This window comes from Parasteatoda tepidariorum, chromosome 9 (assembly GCF_982258835.1).
Source record: "Parasteatoda tepidariorum strain Cologne lab strain chromosome 9, Ptep-v5.0, whole genome shotgun sequence".
NCBI classification, from domain to species: Eukaryota; Metazoa; Arthropoda; class Arachnida; order Araneae; family Theridiidae; genus Parasteatoda; species Parasteatoda tepidariorum.
Genome location: NC_141763.1, coordinates 69450289 through 69478068, shown reverse-complemented (window position 1 = coordinate 69478068; position 27780 = coordinate 69450289). Strand labels below are relative to the sequence as shown.

The 27780-nt window shown below is 25.8% G+C and overlaps 1 protein-coding gene across 1 annotated transcript; it reads left to right on the top strand.

Moving 5' to 3' along the window:
* Positions 1 to 4580: 4580 nt before the first annotated feature.
* On the top strand, positions 4581 to 26387 carry LOC107438436 (zinc finger protein 711). The gene is made up of 5 exons (XM_087151455.1): positions 4581 to 4629; positions 6527 to 6763; positions 9841 to 9894; positions 20341 to 20463; positions 26095 to 26387. The coding sequence occupies exons 1-5, from the start codon at positions 4581 to 4583 to the stop codon at positions 26385 to 26387; spliced, it is 756 nt and encodes a 251-aa protein (XP_087007581.1).
* The last annotated feature ends 1393 nt before the right edge of the window (positions 26388 to 27780 follow it).

Sequence of the window (27780 nt, the reverse complement as noted above, 5' to 3'; positions counted from 1 at the left end):
AGTGGTACAAAACAAAATTTTTTATAGATTTTATACATGCTCCTATATTGTTTTTTTTTTTAATTTTTTTTTATCAAACTTGATGATAGTAATATAATTATCTTTGATTATATTACTATCTTATTACTGTAATACTAAAATTTATAATAATTGCCTAGTTGTGAGCAAAATAGTATAATGCACAGTAAGCATTTAAAACTGTTAAGTAAGATTAATGTTTAATTTCATTTTCTACTTGGTTAGGATAGATTTAAAACATTTATTTATATCAAAATTAGAAAGTCAATTGTTTTTATATCTTAACACTTATTTTGAATCTGTAACTGAAACCTACACATACCATTTAGAATTTGGTAAGTTAAGAAGATTGATTCTGTTCACTATTAATAAAGCTGATATTTCTGAAGATTTATCTGCTCCTAAGTTTATGTGTATTTGTGCAGAATTTTTATTTCTTTAAAATGAAAATTCTTTAAGAACATTAAAAAGACTATACTTCGTAATATTTTAAGTGAATTTTTAAATTTTGTGACTACTAACGTATGTTTTATAAACTTTATTAAACTCTATTGATCTTCCTAATTTTTGGTTTTGCTATTGTAATCATGGAACTTTGTTGCTTGTAATTCATATCAGGCATTTTAACTCAAATTTAAAATGGGAAATTTATGAAGAATCTCTTTGGATTCAACATTATTACTATGCAATAAATGCAGAACTTATAATATGTATTTATTTTAACTCTCATTCTTTGCACACATAACATATTATAGGTAAAACTTATTTTTAAAAAATGGCAACTTTTGTTAATGGCTACCCCCAGTTGTAAGGTGTTCGGATTTCAATTGCTAAATTGGTATCTGTGTGAAGTTTCCATCAAAAAATGAAATATTTTCATGTATAAACAAATGGTATATCAAAATTTTCTTATGTTTTTCCTTAAATGCTTAATAAGTATTCATGTTTATTGTTTGAAATTTATGGAAACACATTCATATTGTTTAAATTTTTGCAATACAATTGACAGTAACATATTTCTTTTTAGATTTGGATGAGAGTTCTCAGTACTATGATGCAAAACTGTGTTATACAAGAAATTCATCAGACCTGTTCAGTGCTGTTTTTGACTGTACTTTATGTGGGATGATTTTTCAAAATGAAATGCTTCTTAGAAAGCATGAAAAAATACACATTGTTCATAAGCGTTATAAATGCCCATTTTGTGATCATTCAACCGCAAAATATTGCAACTTGAAGGAACATGTCGTGTATAAACACACTCGAAACTTCCCTTATGTATGCTCCTTGTGTGGTAAAGGGTTTACTGCGAAAAACCGTCTTTATTATCATAAAATTAGTGTCCACTCTACTTCATAAGTAATTTTAAGTTTGAATTGTGTATTTGGACAAATATAGTCGAACTTGTTTTTTGTGCATCTAATTTAACAAGATTCAGTGTGTCATACCATTGTATGCATTATAAATTTTTTAATTTTGTTTAATAGTCTTATTTGAATAGGAATTAAATTCAATAAATAGAATGTCGCTCTCTATCTGCCAATATATTTACATAAGTATTCTAAGGTTTTTATCAGAATATATCTATCTCTGAATAAGTTAAAATTTAAAACCCTTTTCATAGTAATTTACTTGTTTCTTGATAGATTGCTTGTTAAGCGATGATTATAAACTGTTTTAGATGGTTTTTCTTCACTTATTTTAAAAATTAGTTTTTTTTTTTTTTTTTCAAAATTTTCTTAACTTATTTTCAAAATGAGTTTTTCTTCATAAATTTTAAAATTTTCTTTGAATGAATGCTTCTATAAATAAGACTACTAAAAGGTGTTATGCGATAATCATTAGAAATGGTTAAAACCCTGTACAAAACTGTTATTACAATCATAACTTAGATTTAATGAAGAATTTTTCATAAATTTCTTGAAAATTATTTTTGTGAAGTTATCAGAAAAAAAAGTATCTAACTGTTTATTTCCAACAAAAACAAAAGGTTTTTATTGTAATAGATTGTTGTTTATGTAACATCATGTTGCTCATGTTTCTGCATGCATATTATATTTTTAATCAAATGTTTCATTTCTTAAATTTCAGATTATGAGTGTTGAAGAATGGCAGAGAATTAAATCACAAACAAAACTCACATGCTTTCCTCTACAGTTAAAATAAAAGCAATAAAAGTTAATTTTGTAATTTTATATTGTGCATAGATTTTTTTTATTACTATAATTTTTGTTTACTTGTTATAAACAGACATCCTGATTTAATCAGCTGGTTTCCTTGATCTCTTTTAAATAAATTTGTCTGTTTATTGTAATGGCTTTTAAGCAGGGGTTGAAATTTTATTAAATTTATAACTTTAAAAGAAAAAAGTTTTTTTAAACCTATTTTTAGAAATAATTAGCAGAGATCCAGATTTTCTATTTTTTCTCTGAATTTTAGTTTCGACTACCAACTCAGTTACAAAAAGCTTTTGAAGGCAACAAATCAAATAAATAAATTTTTTAATTTATCCCTCATTTTCTGGTACTTTTTTCAAATTTTTTTTTTTTAAATTTAGGGACTACTTTATTTATTTATTCAGGAATTAAATTCAATGTATGTCTCCCATGTATAATTTTATTATCTCAGGTACTTAATATTTATATATTAAAAATAATGCAACTTGTGAAATCTCAATTAAATTCTTGATCCCCATGGCAGAAACACGGCGACACAGCGACATTGTCGCAGTAAGCGACTGAGTTCTTGCAGAAAGATTTTTTTTATTTGGGAAATAAAAATTTTTGGTTTGCCATAAACAAAAGTTCTCAAAAAAATTCTGCAGAAACAGAGACTGTTTTACCAAAAAAAAAAAAAAAAAAAAAACATTTTCTACAGAAACAAAAAATTTCTGCAGAAGCAATGATGGTTCTGCAAAAAAATTTTCTTACAGAATTTTTTTAAATATTTTTTTTTCTAGCATACCGCGGAAGGAGAAAGATATCTCACTATCTACGATTTTTTGGCATGCGAATGAAAACCAGATTGGTGGAAAATATTTACTGGTGAAACACTTTCAACCAGGTTTCCATACGCATGCGAAAAAAATCGCATCCAATGAGTATGGCTCTAATACCGATGTTTCAGTACTGATAAGGACTATTTCGTTTCGAGATGTTGAATAGACTTGAGCATATTGAGTCGGAAACCGCTTCTGTATACTTCGTGTGGAATCAATGCTATATATTTACACAAAACAGTACGAAATCACAAGCGCTGTGTATTTTTTTTTGTTCTGAACTTAATCTGATCACGAAAAAAGTTTTATTTACCTCCTTTTTAAAAAAAAAAATCTTTCAATAAGTCAGTACAATATTAATCGAATCTAATTAATCTATAATTAATTAGATAAAATTAATTAGATGTAGAAAAAATTGAAACAAACATTGCTTTAATTTTTTTGCTTTTAGAATTCGGTTATAGTCAATTCTATTTTATTACTTTGATTACTCAACTACAATATTAATTTTTTCACCTGATTTGTTTCTGTACCTGATATAACTACTATAATGAAACATTAAATCATACTGTTTTTAACTGTTTTAATAATTTAATTTTGATACTGTTTTAAACTGATACTTCAAATTCAGTTATCTTGTTTTATAACTTTAATCTTTTTGTTCATTCTTAGCTATTTCTATAAGTTCTATCTTATTACAGGTTCTGGGTAACCTTTATTTATGCTCTAATAAGCATTTTTGTCTGCAGATCTATACATTTATAACTTTTCGTTATTATCAAAGATTATGCAAATTTATACTTAAACAATTTAAACTTATTAAGAAATGAAAACTTATATTATGAAATTAAGAAAAAAAATCTACACAGTTTTATTCTATACATGTAGACTTATTTTATAAACACGAATTTCATCTATTATTATAAATTCATTACACATACATTTATAACGATAAAAATATCTTGCAGAAAGATATTGGTTCTAGTTAGGTTTGTCGCAGAAAGTCAGAAAAAATTCTGCCACAGGGTTCTTGATTTTGTTTTTCAATATTACTCGCAAGAAAAAATCTTCACTGCTATATAATTATAACTACTGGAGAATAATGTTATAATTTGGCAGCTTTGTGTAATGCCAAAATTACAAAGAATTTCAATTGCCTTCCTATTGGGTGTTCCAAGATTCACCATAATTTTATAAAATAAATTTGAGAAAATAATAATAATTGAAAGAAGGTAAAAATGTATAGTTTCTTGCCCTCTGCTTAGAAAACCAGTTCTTTATCCTAACACGTTTTCAAGTGCAAAAGTAATCAACAGATGAATGACACTGCTAACTGAGAAAAGCTATCAAACAATGTTTTCAAAATAACCATCTTTCGCATTATCATTTTGGTGTGGTCTGATAGCAACATTGACATATGACCATGTATTGTCACTAATTTTGAAATTTAATGAGAATGTTATAAAATTATTGTTATAAATTTTTTTTTTTTTGTCGAAATGTAACAAACTTAACAATTGTATCTCTTTTTTGAATCAAAATGCTTTATTTATTCAATATATCTATGGCAAGTGCTTTTGGTTTAACAGCCTCAGAAAATGTCTTTAAAACTAGTGAGGTGTTTGAGAGAAAAAAGTTGTAAACTGTATGTTCCTCCGATGTATATGTTATAGATTTTATCCTGAAGTTTTAGAATTTGTTTTCTGACTTAATTTTTGCTTATTTACTACTTCTTTTGAAATAAAAATGGTTTTTTGCAAAATACACATTTTATTTATGTATATATTTAAGCTTGAAAGTAGAGTGTTGAATGTTTATATGTCTATTGAAATTCTGCAGTTTTTAAATAAATATTATATAATGTTTCTGTTCATTTGAATTTTTCATGCTATGCATAATATGCCATACTGCACATTTTGAAATAAGATTGCAAAACAAAAATGTAATACCATTACAGTATGAAATGATTTAATTTTTTTTCTTTATTTTTCCATTTTAGGGGTAGTCGGATCATACTTCAGGCTAGGTCAATTGCTAAATGTTAGACAATTTTCTTGCTCCATTTGTAGTAAAACATTCAACCGAAAAGACTCACTCAAGGTACATGAACGAATTCACGATGAAAAAAAAGCTTATAAATGTCATCATTGTAGCTATAGTGCAACTCAACTTGTTCATTTAAAAAACCACATCGTTAACAAACACACAAAGAAGTATCCATTTGTTTGCAACATTTGCTCTAGAGGATTTACGTCTAAAATACGATGGGAATTTCATCTTCAACAATGCTTATATCAAAAGAAGTAAAATTAATAAAAGTAGTAACAATTCAAATGACTATTGTAAGTATGTAGAACTATGTATGGGATTTTCAAAAATTAAAAATCATATCAAAAATATTTTGTGCTTAGCTGCATTTTTTTTATTTATTTATTATATCTAATGATATTTATTTTTTATTATATGTTTTTTAAGATACTTGTAATGTTTTGTTTTTCTTTTGATTATTTTAATTTTAAATATGTGTTAGAAGATTTTGTATTAAAAGTATTTTAAGAATTATAATTCTTAGCTACTGAGTTCATCTTAAGGTATGGATGAGTTGACTGTAGCATAATAGTTTTTTTTTGCACTGTGTGTAGTAAAAATCCTAATCAAGTAAGATTATTTCACATGACAAAGTTTGAGTTTATAAAAAAAAAATTTCAGATTTTTTTATTATGCCCAAGGTCATTAGTTCTAATTGCTGTTTTTGCTTTATTGTCATTGTTATTATTTACCTATTGCTGTAAATTGTATTTATAACAGCTAATAAACTTTAGATTTTTTTTTCAAACTGAAAATTGAATTTTTAGAGGGGGGGGATTATCACTTGAATTTGATTATAAAATTCAGGAATTTAATTTAATTATTGAAAGTGAAATGAAAGAATTCTTTCCCAAAAACTCTTAAATTTTTTTTGTAAATTTGCTTGTTTTATATTTGTTAAAAAACAAAAAGTCAAATTAAATAAAAATTATTTTTGGAACATTATTATTCTTAAATATTGTTTATCAGTAATAAAATTTTTGTCAATTTATTAATTTGAACATATTTTTTTTAATTGCTAAGCATAAAAATATTTTGTTTTTACATTTGTGAAGTTTTTCTAATGTAAATATATTTCAGTGAAAAATATAAATAAAATAATTATAATCTACTAAACAAATTTTTACCTTGCTGAAAAATATATTGCAATTCTTTACTATTTCACAGTGCTATATATATTTTGAAGAATTCTTTTATTTAAACACCCATAATTTTATTTAAAAATAGGTCTTCATTTTTAAGTATACTTAAAAGACTAAGTATACTTAATTTCATTTTTAATTCATTGAGAAAATATTGTTATTCTTTTTCATGAAAGTTATAGATATTTGTTATTAATATTTAAAATATTATATTTTCTTTGGTACATTATATTTAAGAAAATCTTATCCCTAAATCTAATATATATACCTTTTTTTTTAGGTTCTTATGAATTTTCATCTGAAGTAGAGGCTGAAAAATGGTCTAGTTTTTACCATTGTTCCTATTGCGGAAAGCAATTTGCTCGTCGGGATAATCTGAAAGTCCATGAAAGAATACACACAGGACAAAAGTTATATAAATGTACATTTTGTGACCATAGTGCCAATCACCTCTCTAATTTGAAAGTTCATATTAAGCTTAAACATACCAAAGGAACTATGAAAGTGTGTTTTATATGTAAGAAAGGATATTCAACAAAAAGTTACCTTAAAAAACACATGTTTGTTGCTCATAATTACTCAAATGATTTGTAGTAATAATAGATTTTTATTAAATGAATATTTAATAATTTTTTCTTCATGTAATAGATATAGATTAATATTATATAATGGTTCTCTTTTTCCTATGCATTAAATTTTGAACTATATAAAGGTTGTCGCAAAAAAGTCGTAGCAAACTTTTAGGGAAGTTTGGGTGCATCGTAATGATTAAAAATTGTGTAGCAATCCATTACTGAATGTTGCTGTAAATCTCTAGACAGCCCTTTACGTCTTGCTAATTCTTACCTGTGAAGTTTTACTCACTTTAAAGAACTTATTTCCTAATGGTAGTGCATGTTAAATAGTCACAGTTAACCAACCTTTAAAACTATAAAGATAAATAGCAGGCCTTCTATATGTGTATGTTTAAATGTAATGGCACTCAAAGTCATTTTTAATAAAATTTGTTCAAATACGAATGGAGTATGAATGAAAAATTTTTTTATATGTTAAAATGTAAGAATTAAATCTTCCAAAAGAGTTGTAAGCATGCCAATGTAATGCTTTTGTTAACCTATAAACACTATGGCTGCCAGTTGCCCTCGCTATTACCTGATTTATTGAGTCTCGATTTCTTCTTGTGGAAAGCTCTCATATCTCTTAAGCATGTGAAGTTTATTATGAATCTTCAGGCTAAATTTGTTTATGTTGCTTTGATATCCTGCCTGGTAATCAATGCTTTGATGGTATTTGACATGCTTACTATTGTACGGTGCAAACCTCTGATGCAGAAAGTACTCAAATCTGTAACATACGTTGCTGAGCAGTTTATGTAAGAAGTAGAGTTATTTACATTCACATCCTTGAAAAACAAATTTATGCCTTATAAAATATAATATTCTGTAAATAATTTTGAACTTAAACTTAAATATTTTAACCTTAAATAACTTTTAAACTTAATTTGATTTTTAACTAAGGCTACTTTTTTTTGCCATTTTTAGTTTGAAAATTAAAATGATTCATCATTTAAAAAAGTGCTAATAATTTAACAAGGGAAAGCTCTTTATTTTTCGCAATACCTGCAAATAATTAGTAATTATCAAAAATCTTATTACAAAATATAAGATATAGTTCTGTTGGTGGAAAACTTCAAGCATCTGTTGTTGCATTATAAATTGTATTCATCTAGTATGGTTCTTGCTCTCATGGTATCCGATAAATGTTTTCTTTTGATCACTTTCTTGTCTCTGTTCAGATCTATCATTGTTATCATTTTATCCTGACTTTTCTGATCATGGGTAGCTATGTGATTCTCCATCCTTTTGATGTACCCTACCTTCCTTAATCGTTAGTTACATACTTTTAAAGACTACCTGTTTATAAACTGTCTACGATTATTATTCCTATAAAGATATTTTTATGTATTCTGCTCTATTCTGGTACTATTTCAGTTGTTGGTTTAGTACCTATTATATTCATATAGTAAAGTAGATTCTTTTAGTATGCTAGATGTAAAGGAGAGGGTACTAAAGGTGTCAACTTTTATTTTTATGTGGTTGGAATATAGTGTTAAATGCAAACATGTTTGGGGTTTCAGTTTTATTGAGGAAAAACAAAAGATGTTTCCATTTATAAGTAAAATATTTTAGAGAATACAGAGAATTTTTTTATTGTTATAAACATATTTGTATATTAAACGAGTCAGTTTAGTTATTGTTTAAAATATCTGAATTATTTATATTCCTGAAAAAAATTATAAAGTAATTGAGTCTAAAAAGTGTTATAACTATTTTTAATTTATGAATAATCTGATATTTAGTTAGCCTGAAAATGTGATAAACAAAATCAGTCCTTTTTATAAGATTAAAAGACATAAAGATAAGATTATTAATTTTTATCCACATTTTATTTTTTAAGTTTTTATTTGGGTATTTTAATATGTATACAAATGGAATACTATATACATTGTATTCATGAATTTAAAATTATAATATCATGCATAGCTCTAGATCGTTTCTAGTTAAACAGATTTTCATGTAACTTTACACCTTAAACATTTCTGTGTAGAACAATTCAACAATGTTGTAATTGCCTTATCAGTTTATATTTTTCATAATTCAAAATCTGAATGAATTGAACTGTTTTAATTTCCGCTTTGAACCTGAATCATACTACATTTATTTATCTTAAATTTTTTAAATTATATTTAATCTATTTATATTCTAAGGGGAAATGAATGTTATAAATATGTATTGCATGATAACACTTTACTGAAAACTAGCTTAAAATAATATATTTACTCAGGATTTTTAATATGTTTATTTATTGTGAATTAAGTGTTGTGAAATGTATCTAGTCTATTGAACAGTTACTTTTGATTTTTTGAAGTATTGGATAAGCTTTTACTTATTGTAAGTGTTTTAATTTATTGTTTAATTTTGTACAGTATGTAAATTACTTTAACACTATCTTTGTTTTATAGTTTTTAGGTTTTTTTGTCCTTAGAAATAAATGTTTCTATGTCATCAAACTGTTTCTTGTTTTATCTATTGCAAAATTTATATCTTTAATTTATTTTATTTGTAATATTATTTGTGATGCGAAAAAGTTTGGAACCACATAGACTTTTTGCTACTACATAATAACTAGATATCAGTAGAATAGTGTATGGTTAATTTTTTTTTAAATTAGTGATGAAGTTCCTGATCCAATATGGAGCTTTGTTAAGTCATTTTTATGAAAGGGTTAATTCTTTGAGAGTTAGTTCCGGCCTATACCAAATCTCAACTTGACTGTCATCTTGCATAACAAACATATTTTTCATTAAATTATACATAGGGAAATAATATATAAAGGGAAAAACTTCATATGCACTTGTTTGTATCTTTAATGCTCAGAAGATCAATTTAAATTTATTTTTAAACTTATTTAATTTTAGATGAAATTTATATTAAATGGAATTTATATTAAAGACATTATATTAGTTGCTTAGCTTTTTTGTTGATAAAAAGGTTATTATTTTTGTTATTAATCTATTACTTTTTATTGTTTTAGGGCTCATACAAATTGATTCCATTCTAAAAGCACACTTAGAATATCAGGACAATGGTATTACATTTTTCCATTGCTCAACTTGCGGTAAAAGCTTTAATCGACGTGATAATCTTAAAGTCCATGAACGAATTCATGCTGGACAAAAATTTTACAAGTGTGACTATTGTAATCATCAATCAAATCAACTCTCCAACTTGAAAAAACATATATTTTTGAAACATACTAAAACATGTTCTGAAATTTGTCATATTTGCGGCAAAAGTTATTCTGCTCAAAGTTTGTTGAAAAACCATATGTCTAAAGCTCACTCGTTCCATTGAAAGGCATTCCTTTTTTCCAAGAGATGATATATAGTTAGTAGCTTTTATGTACAACATCTGTAGTTTTAAAAAATATTAGTTTTCCCATTTGAAGATTGTATAATGAAAATTGCTAATCGCGTTAATTTGACATTTGATTCATCTTTATGTGTTTTATATGTTTTTACCTAAACATTTTATTTGAGTTTTTGGTTGTTGTTAAATTTTTTGTTTATCATAATATATTTTTATTAATATATTTTAATTTTGTGTCACTCATTACATTTTCTCTTATAATATCTTCACAAATTTTACTCTGCTCTTTAAACATACTCTAAATTTTTTATTTATTTTAGAGTATAAAATTTCAAATTTAATTGCTAAGATGAGCAATCATTAAAAATGTTCTAGTCTTAGCAGTTTTAAGTGTTTAATTTAAACATTAAAATGTTATAGATTTATTTCGATCTCATTGATTCATTTCACTTTAGTAATAGTATTTTAAGGTGTTTACATACAGTACTAGTGAGAATATCATTGCGAGAGTTTTAGAAGCTCACTAAACAAAATGCACTGATTCTGAAAAAGAAACTTTACTTATACAGTAGGGAACCGATTATCCGGAACGATCGGGACCATCGCTATTCCGGATAACTGATTTTTCCGGTTTTCTGAATCGCTACAAAAAGCCGTTTTTTTAATTGTTAAACCCAACTAAAAAAAAATAATATTTGGAAATAATCTTAAAAAGAAGAAAAAACGAAGTAATACACTAATGATTATTTCCAAAATGATAGTAAGGTAAACATCTTTCCAAAAAGAAAGAAAAATCCTAAAATCTTATGAGGAAAAAAAAATTTTTTTTTTTTAAATGGCTGGAAAATTTATCGAATTTCGTTCCGGTTTTTTGGTTTTCTGATTTCCGGATAACGGGTTCTGTACTGTACTTACATATGCTAGTGCTGGAGAGTCACTACAAAATCTTAAAACAGCTTTTCGAAGCTATAGCAGGTACACTGATGATGAAACATTAAATGTATTAAGTATTTTATGGTTGAAAATGAAATAAAATGAATTTCAGCTATTCACCCAATATTACATAAATATACTTTCATCACTTTTTGTGTGTGTGTTTTTTAATGCTTAAGCATTTTGTGTTCAGATTTAATGACAGTTTTTCCGTTTTCTCAGTTCCTCATTAAGTAAAGATTCTATCCTACAATCTCATTTAATAATCAATCTGTAATAAAAACTTTCAAGGGTTTTTCTTAATTTTTATGAATTTTTATTTCAACAAAGGAATTTTATGAAGTCAATAAAATTATGGATCTGTAGTACCATGTTTCTATTTTTTTAGACATCTTATTTTCTGTTACACTTTTTTTAATTTATGCATTGATCTTTCTAGTTATTATTTATTTATTTTGAAATTTAGAAGCAAACCCTTTTTTGGCTTAGATATTTGTCCAATAATTAAATTTAATCAAGATAATTAGTACTTTTATAAACTCTATTTGTTAATTTTGAAATTAAGTATAAAAGAAAAAAAAATTTTTTTTTAATAAATGAAATTTTCTATTCACATTCTATAATGCACCTAAAGAGAGTGGTATAAATATTATCTTGATTAAGCCAAACAATTAACTCCATGTTTTGGAAAAATATTGCTACATACAAAATTGTTAATTGAATGTGTACTTATCAGTTAGCTAAGTTCCAGTTGAAAATCCCTGCTTCAACATAATCATTAAATTTTTAAAATATTTGTAAAATGCTGCTACTAAACTTAGTTGATTATATTGAAATTGTTTGTAATAAACTTTCAAGAGTTAATTTCTTAAGAAATTTTTTTTTTTTTTAAATTATGATGAATTACTGATGCATTGATAACAAAGCTTAAGAATTTTGCCACTGATTGACTGTTACACATCTAATTGATCTGAATAATCCAAATTGAAAAATTCATCAAGTTCTGATTTATTAAGCAACAGATATCCAATAAAGCATTATAATTATTTGATCAATTTGAAATAACTTTAAACAAAAAATTTCTTTTGTAATCAAGTAAAATCTGGGGTCCATTGTTAAGTAACAAAATAAATAAGTTTAAAAAAATAAAATTAAAAAGCTATCTTCTAAACTATTTTACTAGTGAAAAAAATAAAATAACATTCTGAAATAATTTTAAATGTAATAAAATAAAATAACACCTCGAATTTGCTAATTTTGTTTCTGCTCTGGGTGATATACAAAGAATGTAGAGAAATAACATTTCAAGTGGCATTTTGAAAATATATCTTTCAGTTTTAACATTATGTTATGGATGTAGTATTTTATCTAATATCTTACTTTTCTGTTATTAAATATTTTACTTTTTCTGTTTTTAGATAAGGCATTTATTTATTGAAAAAAAATTCATAAACACTATCCTTATGTTTCTATGAATAATTAATTTTCTCAAATTTTTTATTCTTCCGTAATAAAACCAAAATTATTGTAAATGAACAAAACATTAAGCTGTAAAAATTGTATCTTGGAATTTTATTTTAACTCTAAAAAACAGGGAATAGTCAGGGAAAGTTGCAATTTTTTACAAAAAGCCTGGAAAATTACAAGTCTTAGAATTTTAAGCAACAGTAGTTAGTTATTGAGATTCAAGTTAAATAATTCTAACATCTATTACAATTATTTTATAAAATTCCTCTTTTTAGAGAAACTTTTCCTAAAAAGATGTTTCCACTGTCATTCTATTGTTAGTTTTTACTCACAAAATCTAATATTTGATATTACAAAAAAGGAAAATTAAAGTTTTCTGAGGAAAAATTGCATGGTATATATAAAATAAGGTATGGATTTCCATTGAAATTTATCCGATATACCTGGAAAAGCCAGAAATTTGTTTCTTTCTGAAATTGAATGGGAACAATGCAGGAGTTTTGCAGATTGAGTCAGAAAAATCTAATGTCAATTTATTCCATTATTCTACTTGTTTCAAATGTTTCAGACAACTCAGCTACCTTAAGGATCATAAAAGAATCCATTCTGTTCAAAAATGCTAAAAGTGTAGTTATTGTAACCATAACCATCTTCCTATCATATTGGTAATAAGCATATGAATATTAATAGCATACATATTAATAGAAATTTAAATTTTTTAGGGTGATAAAGTTTTCATGAAAACAACTTAAAAGACAATAAACAACTCATAAACAACAAAACAACCTATACACAGCACATTTAGCTTTTCAAAGATGAGTCTTATTTAGGAGATTGGATAAAAAAAAATTTATTTTCGTAAGAGATAATAGATTATAAGTGTTAATATTCTTTTTTCAAAAAGTTCCACACCTGTTGTTTGATAGTTTTAAGTTATTATGATTAAAAACTGCTACTTTCCACTTTTTTGCTTAATAAATACCAATTTTATACCAATTACCTTTTTACCAATTTTATATTTTTATTACCTTATTTTAAAACTTAATAAAAAAATATATAAATACTAAAAAAGTAGAATTTCCTGAACAAATTTTTTTTACACTTTTTATTTTGCTATAATATATGTGTTTCGCTATAATATTTATTTACATCGTATATGTTTGTGAAAATTAGTATCACTATTTCATTCATTTCGAATGAGAAAAAAATATTCTTTTTTGTCAATCTGCAGTTGATATTTTCACCCATTTCCAAACAATGTTAAATCATTAAATCGTTGGTTTTATTATTCCTCTTGATTAATAAAATGTGTAATTACTTTTTGCGTTGGGGAACTTTAGCATTAGTATAGACAATTTAATTACTTATTAATAATATTATATATCTTCTACTTTTTCCCCTCAGTATAATGTTAATTTCTATTTGTATGCATAAAATGTTTTGTTTCTAATTACTGAGGCATTATAATGTTTATATATGAAGGTAATGATTCATTCTTTTAATACCAAAGTTAGATTAAACTACTCACTCTACGCACTACAGTTAAACTATTCACTCTAAAGATTTTTTTAAACTGCACCCTCTATGAACTCTGATCATTAATTCCGATTAACTTATTAAAAAAAAATTTTTTTTTGCTGTAAATTTGTGTAAAATTTTTTTTTCAAAAATGCTTTCATAAAAAGGCAATAAATCATTCTATTTAACTAATTTTAAATATTGTGAATTATACTTCTCATTTAATAAACTTGGATCTTAAACTTTTTTTCCTTGTTTGTTTAGTGAAAATAATTGTTTGTTGTAAATTTATGAAAATTATTGTAGAAAAAAATGGCATAGTTAAAAAGGATGTAAATCATTCGACTATAACCAAAACATAGTCAATAATTCTACTCACCCAATAAATTTAAATCTTTTTCAATATCCATAATTAGTTTAATGAAAATAATTTATTTGCAAAATTGTGTTAAAAATATTCTTTCTTTGTTTAAACATTGTGAGTCAAAAATATAGTTTGTGTGAGAAATCTTACATTTTTAAAAATAACTTTTTACTTTAAACTATTTATATATTCTTTATTTTAATATTGTCTATCTATTTTTAATTTCTATCTAAAAGGAAAATCAAAAATAAATTAAATTATGTTGTCGTTTTAGGACCAGTGTTTTCTTGCTCCACTTGTGGAAAGACTTTTGTTCATAAGACAAGCCTTTTATTTCATGAGCGAGTTCACTCTGGAATTAAACGATATAAGTGCCATCATTGTGACTACAGTGCTTTTCAGTCATCCAATCTCAAACAGCATATTGTGTACAGACATACTAGAAAATTTACCCATACTTGCTCACAATGTGGAAAAGGATTCATTGGACAGAGACAACTACAGCTGCATACTATAACAAAGCACTTTGAAAATGTGATGTAAAATTATGGTACAGGGATGCACAACCTATGGCTTGTGAATCAAAAGTGATCCATGAAGTCTTTTGACATAGTTTCTGAACTGTCTTGTTGTTATTGTAGGCAATTCAGGCAGAAGGGGTGCAATTGTCCTTATTTTCTAGTGGCGCCATCTATGGCCAAGAATTCGACTTCTGCCACACCCATACGTCACACCTGTTTTATATGGCAGACCCATTCACACATGCATTTATTCATGCACAGATTATAATTTTGACCAGAACCAACAAACGATCAGTCTCCATTCTGAACTGTCTTAAAAAAGCTAATGGAAAGAAATTTTTTCCGATATTTTAGTATTTAAAATCTTTGATCTAGTTCAGCCTCTTTAAAGTATAGGATACCAACCCAATTCCAATCACAACCATCTCATTAATTTGATAAGTATTAGTAACAAATTTCGTTTTCTCAATAATAGTAAAAATTAACTTATGTTTGTTTCTTGTTGCTCTTCTGTTTACTAATAAATTATTTTTAGTATATAACAATTTGCTTTCTAGTCATATTGCTATGCCTGTGTGGTTTTATTTACCTTGAATATTTCTATTTATTTTTCCAGTGAATGTGCAAAGAATTAGCTGTGCATTTTATAAAAAATAAATCATTCAGAAATATTTTAAAAATTATGTGACTAAGTTGCAGCAATTTAAAAAGAAAAAAAATTATGCAGGTGACTTAAAAAAATTAAAACAGAATAAAATCATTTAAATTGAAAATAATACAGGTTTCATTTTCTGACTTGTTTTAATTAAAAATTTTCAAATATTAAAGTAAGAGTTTAACTAAGTTACTAAAAGGATTCTTAGAAATGAAAAAGAAGATGAAGTTGCAAGAGAAAAAAAATTGAAATGATAAATTTATCTAGTTAATGAAGACATTTTAGGGGGGGGGGACTGTGTGAATATTTGGCAGTTATAAAGTTGTCTGCATCTTCTAGATCAGTGTTTCCCAAAGTGTGGTACGCGTACCCCTAGGGGTACGGGAGCAGTTTAGCGGGGGTACGCGTTCTTATGCGAAATATTTTGCAACAAACGGAAATTTCAAAAACTTTTATTTAAAAATAAAGTTAGCCATGAAAATTTACGATTACGTATTTTTCTATTAGCTATTTTTTGCAAAGTTAAAAATTAATAATTAGTGGTGTCAACAGCCAGTTGTGATTTTTAACTTTTGTGCAATTTTTTATAGTAAAAAATACATTCATTTTTTATTAGTGGTACACAGCTTTACGAAAAATTTAGAAAGGGTACACAAAAGTTATAAGTTTGGGAAACACTGTTCTAGATCTTTGTATAATTTGTATGACCCTTTATATTTGTCATATCATTCATATTACTTTCTAATAGAATCTAAATTCAGACAATCTCTTTATAATTGCAGCTTCTTGTTAATGTTAGCACCAGGGTTGAGTTTTTGACATCAAAAACTAATTTTTTACATGTCATGTTACGTGACATGTCAAAGAGTGTTAAACTGTTGAAATCTGTCAAAAACCTGGGGAATGTGAATGTCTTCTTTTAATGTCATTGAGGTTAATTTGTTTTAAGTCAAGCTACATAACTGTTTAAATCACTTACACTATTATTGCTATAATTATTATTAATTTTATATTAACTGTGAAAAATATAGATATAAATAATTGATGTAAAATATTATTATTGAACTGTTAAATACTTGGTCAAGGAATATGATATATTTATAATTTATGATCGTTATTATTTGAAGTATTATAACTATTCAGCTTATATTGCAGATAATTAATTGTTATAAATCTAAATATTGATATTAAATTTTTTTATGCCACGATTTAGGTAGATTTTTTAGTTTAAGTAAAACTGAGGCGGTCTTCAATAATTGTCTAATCTCAAATTGTGAAATTCTTTCAACATTTGTTGTTAATGCTTATATAGATACAGTGAACAAAAAAACTAATACTTTAAATAATTTTTGATCTAATGATTTGGTTTTTCTATATGTCTTAATCTTAATGATTCAGAAGCCTTAATTAGTGCAGGCGATATTTAGTTACGAAATCAGACACAAATAAGCACATTCTTTGGATAAACATACCCTTTTTCGACGGAGTAGGACTCTTGACCTACAATTTATCGGCGTAGCCATAATCTGAGAAATACGGTTCCAATAGTTTAATCAGGAGAGCAGTCAAAAATTAGGATCCCTTAATGATAATTTTACTTTTTGTGTACTTATTTTAACTGTATGATTCTTTAAAAATTTGATAGCTTGGAAACTATTTAAATTTTTCCTTGTGAAATTACCCTCTTTATAATGTTATTAATTCAAAACTGAAAAATAAATTTAAAATATAAAGGACGCTCTGAAATTAGTGTTTTGTTATTGTATTCTCTTGGAAACAAGGAGTTATAATGGGAATAAAATGAAAATTGATTTCACACTTGATGCACATTATTAAGTGTTTTTTATCTGTATATTATCGTTTTTGTATTTTTATTTCAAAATATAATTTTCTATATGAAAATTTTGGGTTCTTGATAATTGTCAAAAAATATGTCATTGAAGATTTTTGACAGATTAAACTGTCAATTGCACACAACATGACTTTTTCTAGTTTTATTGGCCCACTATCCTAAAATTTTTCTACATCCTTGTTATAGTGAATTCTGAGTAACTCCAAATCACCTTTTTTTTTTCTTTTTTTTTTTTTTGAGCATTTGTTTCCTCTTTTTATGAACTTTCAACAGTTGTTTTATTGCAGCAGAAATCTGGATTAGTTATGCTTTAGAATAAAAAAAATTATGTATAGTGTAAATTTATATGAAATTTATAAGTAAATTTATATGCATCAATTCTTTTCACATAGATCTGTTTTTTATTTAAATGATGATTAATATTTGTTGATAGTAGTATTTTATTTAATAATGTAATCAAGAAATCTAGACTGAAATTACAGTAAAAGTTTAATTGTAATTATAATATCTTACTAAAATGAAGAACTTTTGAGAGAAAATAAAAAACTCTTTAATTAAATAAAAAGTGCCTTAAATACAAAAGATTTTTAATTTAAATTATTTCAAACATTATTTTATAAAATTTCTTTAAAGTCTGCAAACAACTTTAATTTAAAAAATATATATTTGTTTTTTGAAAAGGAAAAACTTTTTTTTTTAAACTTTTATTTTCCAGGGTCTGAAATAATTTTTATAATATTTGGTGTAGTTTCGATCTGTTAATTTTCTAGCAATAGTGATCTGAATGGACATTTTTATAGCTGTTCAGTATTTATAACTTAAGAAAATTTTATACGTAAAAATTTGTTCATTTTCTTTCTGTATTATTCACTTCTAATATTGTTTCTTAAGAAAGAAAATTATACAAAATCTTTTACTTATCATAGTTCCCTAATTTTAAAAGGGTAGAATTTTTATTGTTGTATAAGTCTATGCAACAAGGAAAAGAATTGAAAATAAACACTATATTTTCAAACAAAATTTACCAAGTGACCTATGTGATATCAACTGAAACTTGGAAGAAAAAAAAATCTTAATTGGTTGAGCTTTACTGGAAAACCTTTTTATTTTCCACCTTTAAGTCAAAGTTTTAATTAAAATTTTTGAATTAAAATTTTTTTTCTTGCCTGATACTTGAGGCAAAATATCATGTTAGCATTTTCACTAAAATCTCCAAGTCACTCATATTCATTTCAGTTTTAAATTTTGTTAGCATATAGATGTATAGCATTCTATTTTATCTTTGTATAATGTTAAGGAAATTTAATAAAGTAATGCAACAAAAAGCATGTTTTTATTTTCACTCATTTGACTTAAATAATTACAATACATCATAAAAATTAATCTGGTCTTTAATGTAATTTGATAAATGATAATCCTTAAGTAATTGCAATATAAACCTTTATATCTTTATCTTACGTGCATAAACATAAGAATTGTTTTTTTAGAATTTAAATTAAAAATGCCAAAGTTATATCTCATTGTTTTTTTCTATTTATGTGTCATGAAACTATTGATAAATTGTTGAGTATCAAAACTTTTCAACATTGTCAAAAAATTTGAAGAAAAATAAAATCATGCAAGTCTCACATATTTACTGTTTCCAACTTCATAATTACTATAAATTTATATACAATTTCAAAGTTTGTTAAAATAATTTATAAAGACTTCTTTATTTGCAATAGTTATTAAAGTTTCAGCCATTTTGTTGAAGTTTTTGTTTCACTTCATAAGTTTTATTAATTTAGAAGCTAGATTTCATTTCATATGATGGGGATTTAAAATATTTTAATGAAAACTTTTTGTTTGTTTTGTAAAAATAAAGTATCTATGATATTTTAATAAACTTTGTCTTAAGTTATCAAAATTTTACTGTTGAAGTGGTAGAATATAAGAATACACTGTACCAAAGAAAACTATTTCTTTTGGGAATTAACAAATGTTTTTAAAACAAAATACTACTTAACATGTTTTATTTCTTGTTAATGCATTAAAAATCATTTTTCCATTTTTTATGCTTTTACTTTTATAGGTCCTGTTTCATATAAATCTAAACATATTTCATTTATTAACTAGGAGTTAAAAAGTATTTAATTAATATTTTCCTGTATTTTAAGTTTTTATGGCTACTATCTCAAATTAATCTTCAAAATGCAAGTTTTATAGAAATTTTTTAATGAGAATGGAAGACTAAAAGGTAATGAGTTGTATTACTCTCACTGTCAAAATATTTTTTGCTTATTTCTACAAAAATGTTTTTAAACATAACAGTTAGAATATTTTTATTATACACTTTTATTTCATGAAATGTTTTTGCCTACCTTATCCTCAGTATATTAATTTAGCCCAGCTATAATTGTTATACAATTTATATTTTTATTATTATTTTATATATTTTAATTTGTATGACGCTTTAAAATTAAATTTGATGTTGCATTGCAGCATTTATTGTATTAGCTGCATTTCTTAGTGTGGTAGAAATTGCTTAAATTAAATAAAAAAGTTGCTATGAAAAGTATAAAAATCCTTTGAAATTATTAATAATGTCTTTCAGAATTTCTATTTTGACTGACTGACTTCGTTTTTCCATTTGTGGACAAAATAAATCATCAATTAGCTCATATAGTTATATCCACAAAAATAGTGCTTTCTTATATTGTATTAATGTAGCCAAAGCAAAATATATCAATACAATAGTGTGAGAACTCCAAAGGATTTATTATATATACACATGTATATATACAATATATTTTTATGTAATTTTATTAGTTTATTCTATTTATGTTTTTTATATTTATCTTTTTTTTTCTTTCTAGAGAATATTCAAGAATCTTTTGCTGATTGGGAAAATGAACTAAACAAACCTTTTCATTGTTCAACTTGTGGAAAGGGATTCAATCATAATGGTAACCTGAAAGTTCACGAAAGAATCCATTCTGGTAAAAAGACATATAAATGTCCACATTGTAGTCATTCCACTAATCACATTTCTAATTTAAAAGTGCATATAAATAACAGACACAATGGGAAATTTCCATTCTCTTGTTCTATTTGTAACAAGGGATTTATATCTGAGACATTGCTACAACAACACGACGTCAATGTTCACTATCTTGCAAGAATTGGAAATGCTTTTCAGGCATGACAATTTTAAATCTGTGTCATTTAATTGTTTTCAAAGTTGATATAATTATGAACTTTAAACTATTACTATTCTTATTATATGATGTTTATTTCATATGCAAACAATTATTGTTTTGTGATTACAAACATGTTGTAAACATATATCTTGAGACAATTGACATCAAAATTTTGAACAGCTTAGTAAATACAGTTTATTCGCAATTATTCATATCTGACACGATAAACGAAAAACTTAAATCTATTGGATTTTTATCTTACTGTATTTAGTACTTTCTTTTAAATATTATAGAAACAGTAATCGAAGGAACTTCCCACTTTAATGCTATATTTTCCCTTCTTCATTGTTAGATTTCTATACCCATCATTAATAAGATTAATTTCATCTTCCAAGTTATGAGTTTTGAACTTTCTTTTTGACAAATTTAGTACTAAAACACAAATTTGAATGCATATTTTTAAATTCAATCCTTTCATTTCCAAATTCCAATGCAAAGCAGTGCTGTATTGATTCTGATGAAGCAAATAATACAGACAAAAGATAGTAGGTTTACTCAATACCCGCATGTGTTTTCCTTTTATTGTGCATATATTGATATATTGATCGCAATATAGTTTCCTCTTTGGTTGTGATTAATTTTGCTTTTTTTAGCTCTAAAAATTCAATAATCTTTTTGAAAAAAGATTTTTTAATCACTTATTTTAAGAAATCATTGATTTACATTAATTTTTTTTAAAAGAAAAAGTTTATAAATGGACTCTTAAGGGTGTGATTTTTAAGTCTTATTTCATTGATATTGAAGATTTTATATTGAGAAATAATGAAGGGGGAATGTATGCAAATTTAAATTAGATTTATAAAGAATAATAATTAAGAAAAGTGGGTAAAAGTGATGTGAGACCTTTATATTATAATTGTCTATTTGTTGTTAATAAAATGATCTGTTGTTTAATTAGCATATTTCAATTAGGTCCCTTCAGCTCTTATGATTCAATAACTAATACTTACTACAGCTATTTAAGTGAAAATAAAATCATTAGATCTTTGGTGTTAAATGAGGTTTAATGTGCAGCTATTTAGATAGTTCAAATATCTATTAATTTGCTATGATGAAGGGTATGGTGGAAGCATAGTACTTACGAGTATGCATCCATAATTGTGGCATAAGTTTTGTGTGAGAAAGAAAAATAACAAAGGAAAAAAAATGAATCTGTTACTTTTTTCACAAAATACTTCAGTTAGATTTCTGCATCAACAGTTTATCATGATTAAGTATAATGTTGTTTTATATTGAAATGCTATCCTATGATAGTTTTATGTCTCAGATTTATGTTATTTTGTTGTTAAAATTAAACATAAATGTTACCATTATGTTGAAAATGTATGTAATTAAGGGGATATAAAATTAAAAGATATCTGATGTAGATATTCACATTTGTGAATATAGAAACATGTGAAAGGAATTCAACTGACTGACTTTTCAAATAGAAATTAAAATCCTTTTATGATCTCAGTTCAAATCAATAAACTGTATTGTCAGTAAATTATCACTTTTACCTGTAATAAATAACATTAATAAATATTATACTTAACATTTTTCTCTTTTATATCACTTTTATCTGTGTGCTAATAATCATTATTATTATTATTGAGATCATAGTAAATTATCACTTTTACCTTGATTGTGAAAACTTTTCTTTTAACTATGCATGTATAAAACTATGATTCTCTTTCTTATCCTATATTTTGCAGTAAAATTAATTAAAAGAATGTTTATGCTATGACGCACTTTCTCCTTTTTTTTTAAAAAAAATATATCATTCACTTTTTCCTGGGACTGGCCTCTAAAAACTGCAAAAAATAGCAGTTAATATGCTACTTTATGTAACATAATTTAAACACTGACAGTTATACATTTTCTAGAGGTAGTACTGACATTTACTTTTCAACCTTTTGTTTCAGTTAATAAACGACCACTTATTTTTCAAGTACTTTTTTTTCCAATTTGGAGTAGAACACTTTACTTTTTCTTGTAACGTATCACCCTTTTCATTCATTGTTGGGCAATTAAATTCAAAAAAAAAATTTCTGATGCTTTTGAACTGAAACTCATTGTGAATCCTTATAAAATAAATCTTTTTGAGGCTGTTTAATTTTTTCATTCTAATAACAGTACCAAAAACGCTACTCTGATACCATTTGCTTAGATTTTTCAACATCTGGATTTATTTTACCCATTGAAAAAGCCTGGATGGCAAACAGCAGCTACTGAAATAGCCATTTGAATGTTCTGTAAATTATCAGGACTGTTAGTTCCTGAGAACAGGTCAGGATGGAAGAGAATCCTTGAGAAGGCCAGGGCCCTACTGTGGGCTGTTGTGCCAATAATGGTTATGTTAGTTGTAATGTTGGTCAGAATGAAGTTTTTCAGTGTAATAATGGCTTATCAGCATGAAAATAATTTTTAATGTGATTGTGAGTTAGAAGTTTGAATACCTTATAAACTTAGGTCTGTGAAGCTCATATGGATAATTGGTAAGATTTTTTTATATTATTTCTATTTGTGATGCAGTGTTCTTTTAACTCATTTAAAATTACTATTTTAATATAATTTACATTTTTTTAACACTTTTTTAGTGTAGTAAGTGTTTAAACGTTGAACAAAATGGTAACGTTAATTTTATTATATTTCTTATGAGATTGAGAATAAACATTCAGGGAATAAAACAGCTTTAAAAGTTTTTAAGCATACTGAAAAGCTTTTGTGAGATGAACGAAGTCATGTCTTTAAATTATGCACAATTGAAAAGCTGAAGAGAGTAGAGGAAGGTTCTAAGTAACAATTTAGTGATTTTTTCTAAACTTGCGTTAAAAGTTATATATTGGCAATAGGAAATAAAGATTATAGAATACCATTATTTCTTACAAAAGAGCTTCCAATTGGTAAAATCTATAAATTCCTGACCCTCATTTAAACTATTTGCATCATAGCATTCTCACTCTGGGTTTTGTTTTTCTGCTAAGACAGGTTTTTAAGGTTCGTTACTCTGGTTTACTTTGTTGCCAAATGCATGCTATGTTTTCTTCCATTCTAAAACTATTTAAAGATTGTCACTGAGTACCAAAACTCAGCTAGATCTGCAAAATGTGAATTTAATAAAATAAAAGAATTTCATATAGTTAAATGAGTGTAAAATGACATCGTTGGACCAGAAAATGTCAAGTTTTTAAAAAACGTTACGTCGAACCTTCTTCCACTAAGCTTTTCAATTATCAATCTTATGCGTAGTAAAAGCTTTGTCTTTATATTAAGAAAATTTATAACATTCTTTTGCTTGAAATTAATCTCTTTTTTACTTCAAGATTTTGATTTAACCTTAGTTTTTATTCTCTCTTTTATTTTTGTGAAATATTTAAAAGTGATGCAATGAAACCTTGCCTTTACAGTGAACTGCCACTGTCTTTAATCCTTGATAACTAAACTTGAATCACTGTTACTCTATTGTTAATTATTTGACTCTTAAACTAAGAATTCTGTAAAAATGTGCTTATTTTTCATATTTCTGTCATTTTTACCCAACAAATTAAAAAAAATAAATAAATAAAAGGAAATACTCTTAAATTTTTATTAAAATATAGAAAAATGATAAAATTTAATGTTTGCTATCTCTGAAGATGCAAAAATCAGAAGTATATTTTACTAATGTTTAATTATCTTGGATTAGTTGGCACTTAAGACAATTTACACTGTGAGCGAAAAATTTACAAGTTTGGTAATATTTATTACTTTAGCAGCTATATGATGGTGGTTATATGATGTTAGTTCCATACTCAAGCTCTGATGAAGTGCTTGGTTGTATTTAGTCACTGCTAAATGCTTGCTATGACTGAATAAAGAACTTCAGTTTCTGAATTAACTGCCCTCTCATTTCCTGCTGTTTACCATTTTACTATTTGTATCATGCATAAAAATGTTATCTAAAAATTTTAATGGTCCATCAATTTAACGTTTTTTTTTTTTAAATTTTTTATTTATTTATTTTCTTATTACTTCATCTTGTAGAATATTGTATAGAAATTTCATGGTATGAAAATCTTCATTTTATTTGTGTAATTAAACTAAAATTCAGCAAATAATTTTTCTAAATTCATAACTTGATGTCTGGCTTCAAAACTTGATGTTAACCACCCAAACTTTGATACCGTTTTGGAATTTTCAATTTTCTTTTTTTTAAATAAATGCATTTATTTTATCTTAATTAATTATGCCAATATATTAAAAATAGATTTAATGCACATCATTTGTGTATTCATATTTTTTTATTATCATCTTTTTTGTGATTAATTTTGTAGTAATTCTTTACTTATTTTTAGTTTACGGAGATCCTAATTTCTGTTTTTTTTTTTTTTTTTGTTAAATTTTATAATTCGTTTATTTTTCAATTAGTCTGTGTGCCACAGTTGAAATTTTACCATGCCTCACTCTGGATACAAGTTGTGGGTTGACCATCCATGATATATACATTTGTTTAAAATTTTTTTTAATGATTTCTTATGTTTTGCTTATTTAAACTGTATTTGGTTTTTAAATTAAATGACATATTTGAAATAAAAATATGAATGACTTTCCTTAATATCTAAAAATAAAATGTGGCACATTAATAATTCCTTTTAATGTACCACTTTGCAACTGTTTTTCAAAATATGTGCAATCTATTAGGCAAAATTTTTTTTACGTATCTATGTATGAGATTGGTTTTCTTGTTAAAGGTTTTCTTGTTTAAAGATATTAATTCTTTTCTCATTTGTGTACTATTATTTAGTTTTAAATATAGGGAAAAACTTCATCAGTTATTTTTATTATTATTTATTTCTCAATTATACAATTTGTTTTGTTATTGCATATAGTTCTCCAATTTCATTTATCAGAATCCTTTTACTTAAAACTGATAAAATTAATTTTTTGTTCACTTAAAGTATGATAGTAGAATCTTTTTGGATTCATCTTTAGTTAAACTAAGGTTTTCTTATTCTATATGAAGAAAACCTAGCAGGTAAACAGTTTTCTTAATTTATGTGTTCAAAAACTGTTTGTGCTGTTTAGTAATGGGTATAGTATCAATTTTAACAAAATTAGTGGAAATTAAAAAAAAAAAAAAAAGAAGCTATTTTCTATTTGATTCTTCTGTGTTATGGCTAATTCATTCCAGTACTACATTCTTAATAGATTTTGATACATGATTTTGGCTGACTCAGATTCAATGAATGAGACGCTGACTGTAATAGTGATATAAATTTATATTCCATCAAATTCAATATTTTTAAAATTAGAATTTTATCTCCTCTTTGGTGTAATTTTCCATTATATAATTGAATAAATTTCTCATTTTAATTACCTGTTCCTTAATTACTTTTACTTTTTTTGCAGAGGATTTTCCCGGTGATGCCTCATCTAAGGAATATCATCTTTATACTTCCTCAAACAATTTTCGTGCTTCTAATGAACTTGCTGCTAAATCTGAGTTTGGAAGAAAAATCTTAAATTGCCCATATTGCTCCTACCAGTGTAATCGCATGAGCAATATAAAAACTCACATTGCATACAAACATACTAAAGATTTTGCTTATACTTGTTCACAGTGTGGACGAGGGTATGCCGCTAGAAGCCATTTAAAAACTCACTTGATGTCAGTTCATTACAAAACAGCCTCTAATTATTGAATCTGAATCGTTAATTACTGTAAAACATGGAAATTGACTCTGAAGAAAAACATGGTCGACCAAAGATTGGAATAGATAACATCATGCAAACTGAAGGAGGATTTTAATTAGAAATAAAAATCTATTTTTTTAAAAAATTTCCGTTTTTCACGAGTTTTAGATAGTTAAACCTGTAACAAACACACAGAAAAAGAAAATAAATAAATAAAAAATAATTAAATATTTTCGAATAATTATTACAAGTTTGCATAAATGAAATTTGCAAGTGAATTTTGACATATTTTACTTATGGTAGAATGAGATAAATTAATAAGAAGTTTTTATTTCACATTTTGCATAGATTGTGACTTAAATGTTTGAACAAAATTCAAAAATTCTACTATACCAAATATCCGTTTACAAAAGTAAGTCATTATTAAATCATGAAGGATTCTCAATTTTGTAAATGGTGGCATAGTCAGCATTGTGCTCCCAACTCCCGTTCGTCCCATGGAATCAAAAGCTAAATAGGTTTAATAAATACTGAGTAAAATCTGGTTTTCATTATTATTATCAAATATAGATATTTGCATAATACCTATTGTGTATTTTATTATCACCCCCTCTTATTTATTATTTTAAATGTGTTTCACTTTGTTATATTGGGTTGTTCGGAAAGTAATTTCGTTTTTTTGGGGGGAAATGAAAGACAATTTTCGTATAATGAATAAATATTTTATTAAATTATTTATTAGTCATTCTGGTCCAACACCTTTTGCCATCTTTCTGGTAATAGCTTGATTCCACGCTCATGAAATTTTTGGTCTCTGCTGCCAAAAAACTGATCCAGGTGATTTTTGACCTCTTCATTTTAAGTAAAGGTTTTGCAGTCCAAAACATTTTGTAGTGACCAGAACAAATAATAATCCGAAGACACCAGATCTGGGGGATATGGTGGGTGTGACAGTGTATCCCATTCAAGCTGTGAAAGCTTTTGGCGAGTGACCAAACTTGTATGAAGTCTCGCATTATCTTTGTAGAACACTGTACCTTTTCTGTTGATTAACTCAGGCCTTTTCTGTTGAAGAGCATCATTCAGTTTCTCCAGCTGATGACAGTAGACTTCCGAACTAAGTGTTGTGTTATCTGGTAAATGCTAAAAAAAAGAAAAGGAAATAAACTATTCCCTTAACATCCCACCAAACAGGCAGCATCTCCTTATTTGATGGATATTGGCTTTCGAAATGCTTTGAGCCGTTTAATCTTTTTTGCTTCACGATCTCTTGCGTTTGACATTGTTATAGACAACTCATTTTTCGTCTCCAGTAATGATGCACTTCAAAAATGGATAATTTTCGTGATGTTTGAGAAGCGAATCACAGACGTCAACGCAGCGACACAAATTTCTCTTCGT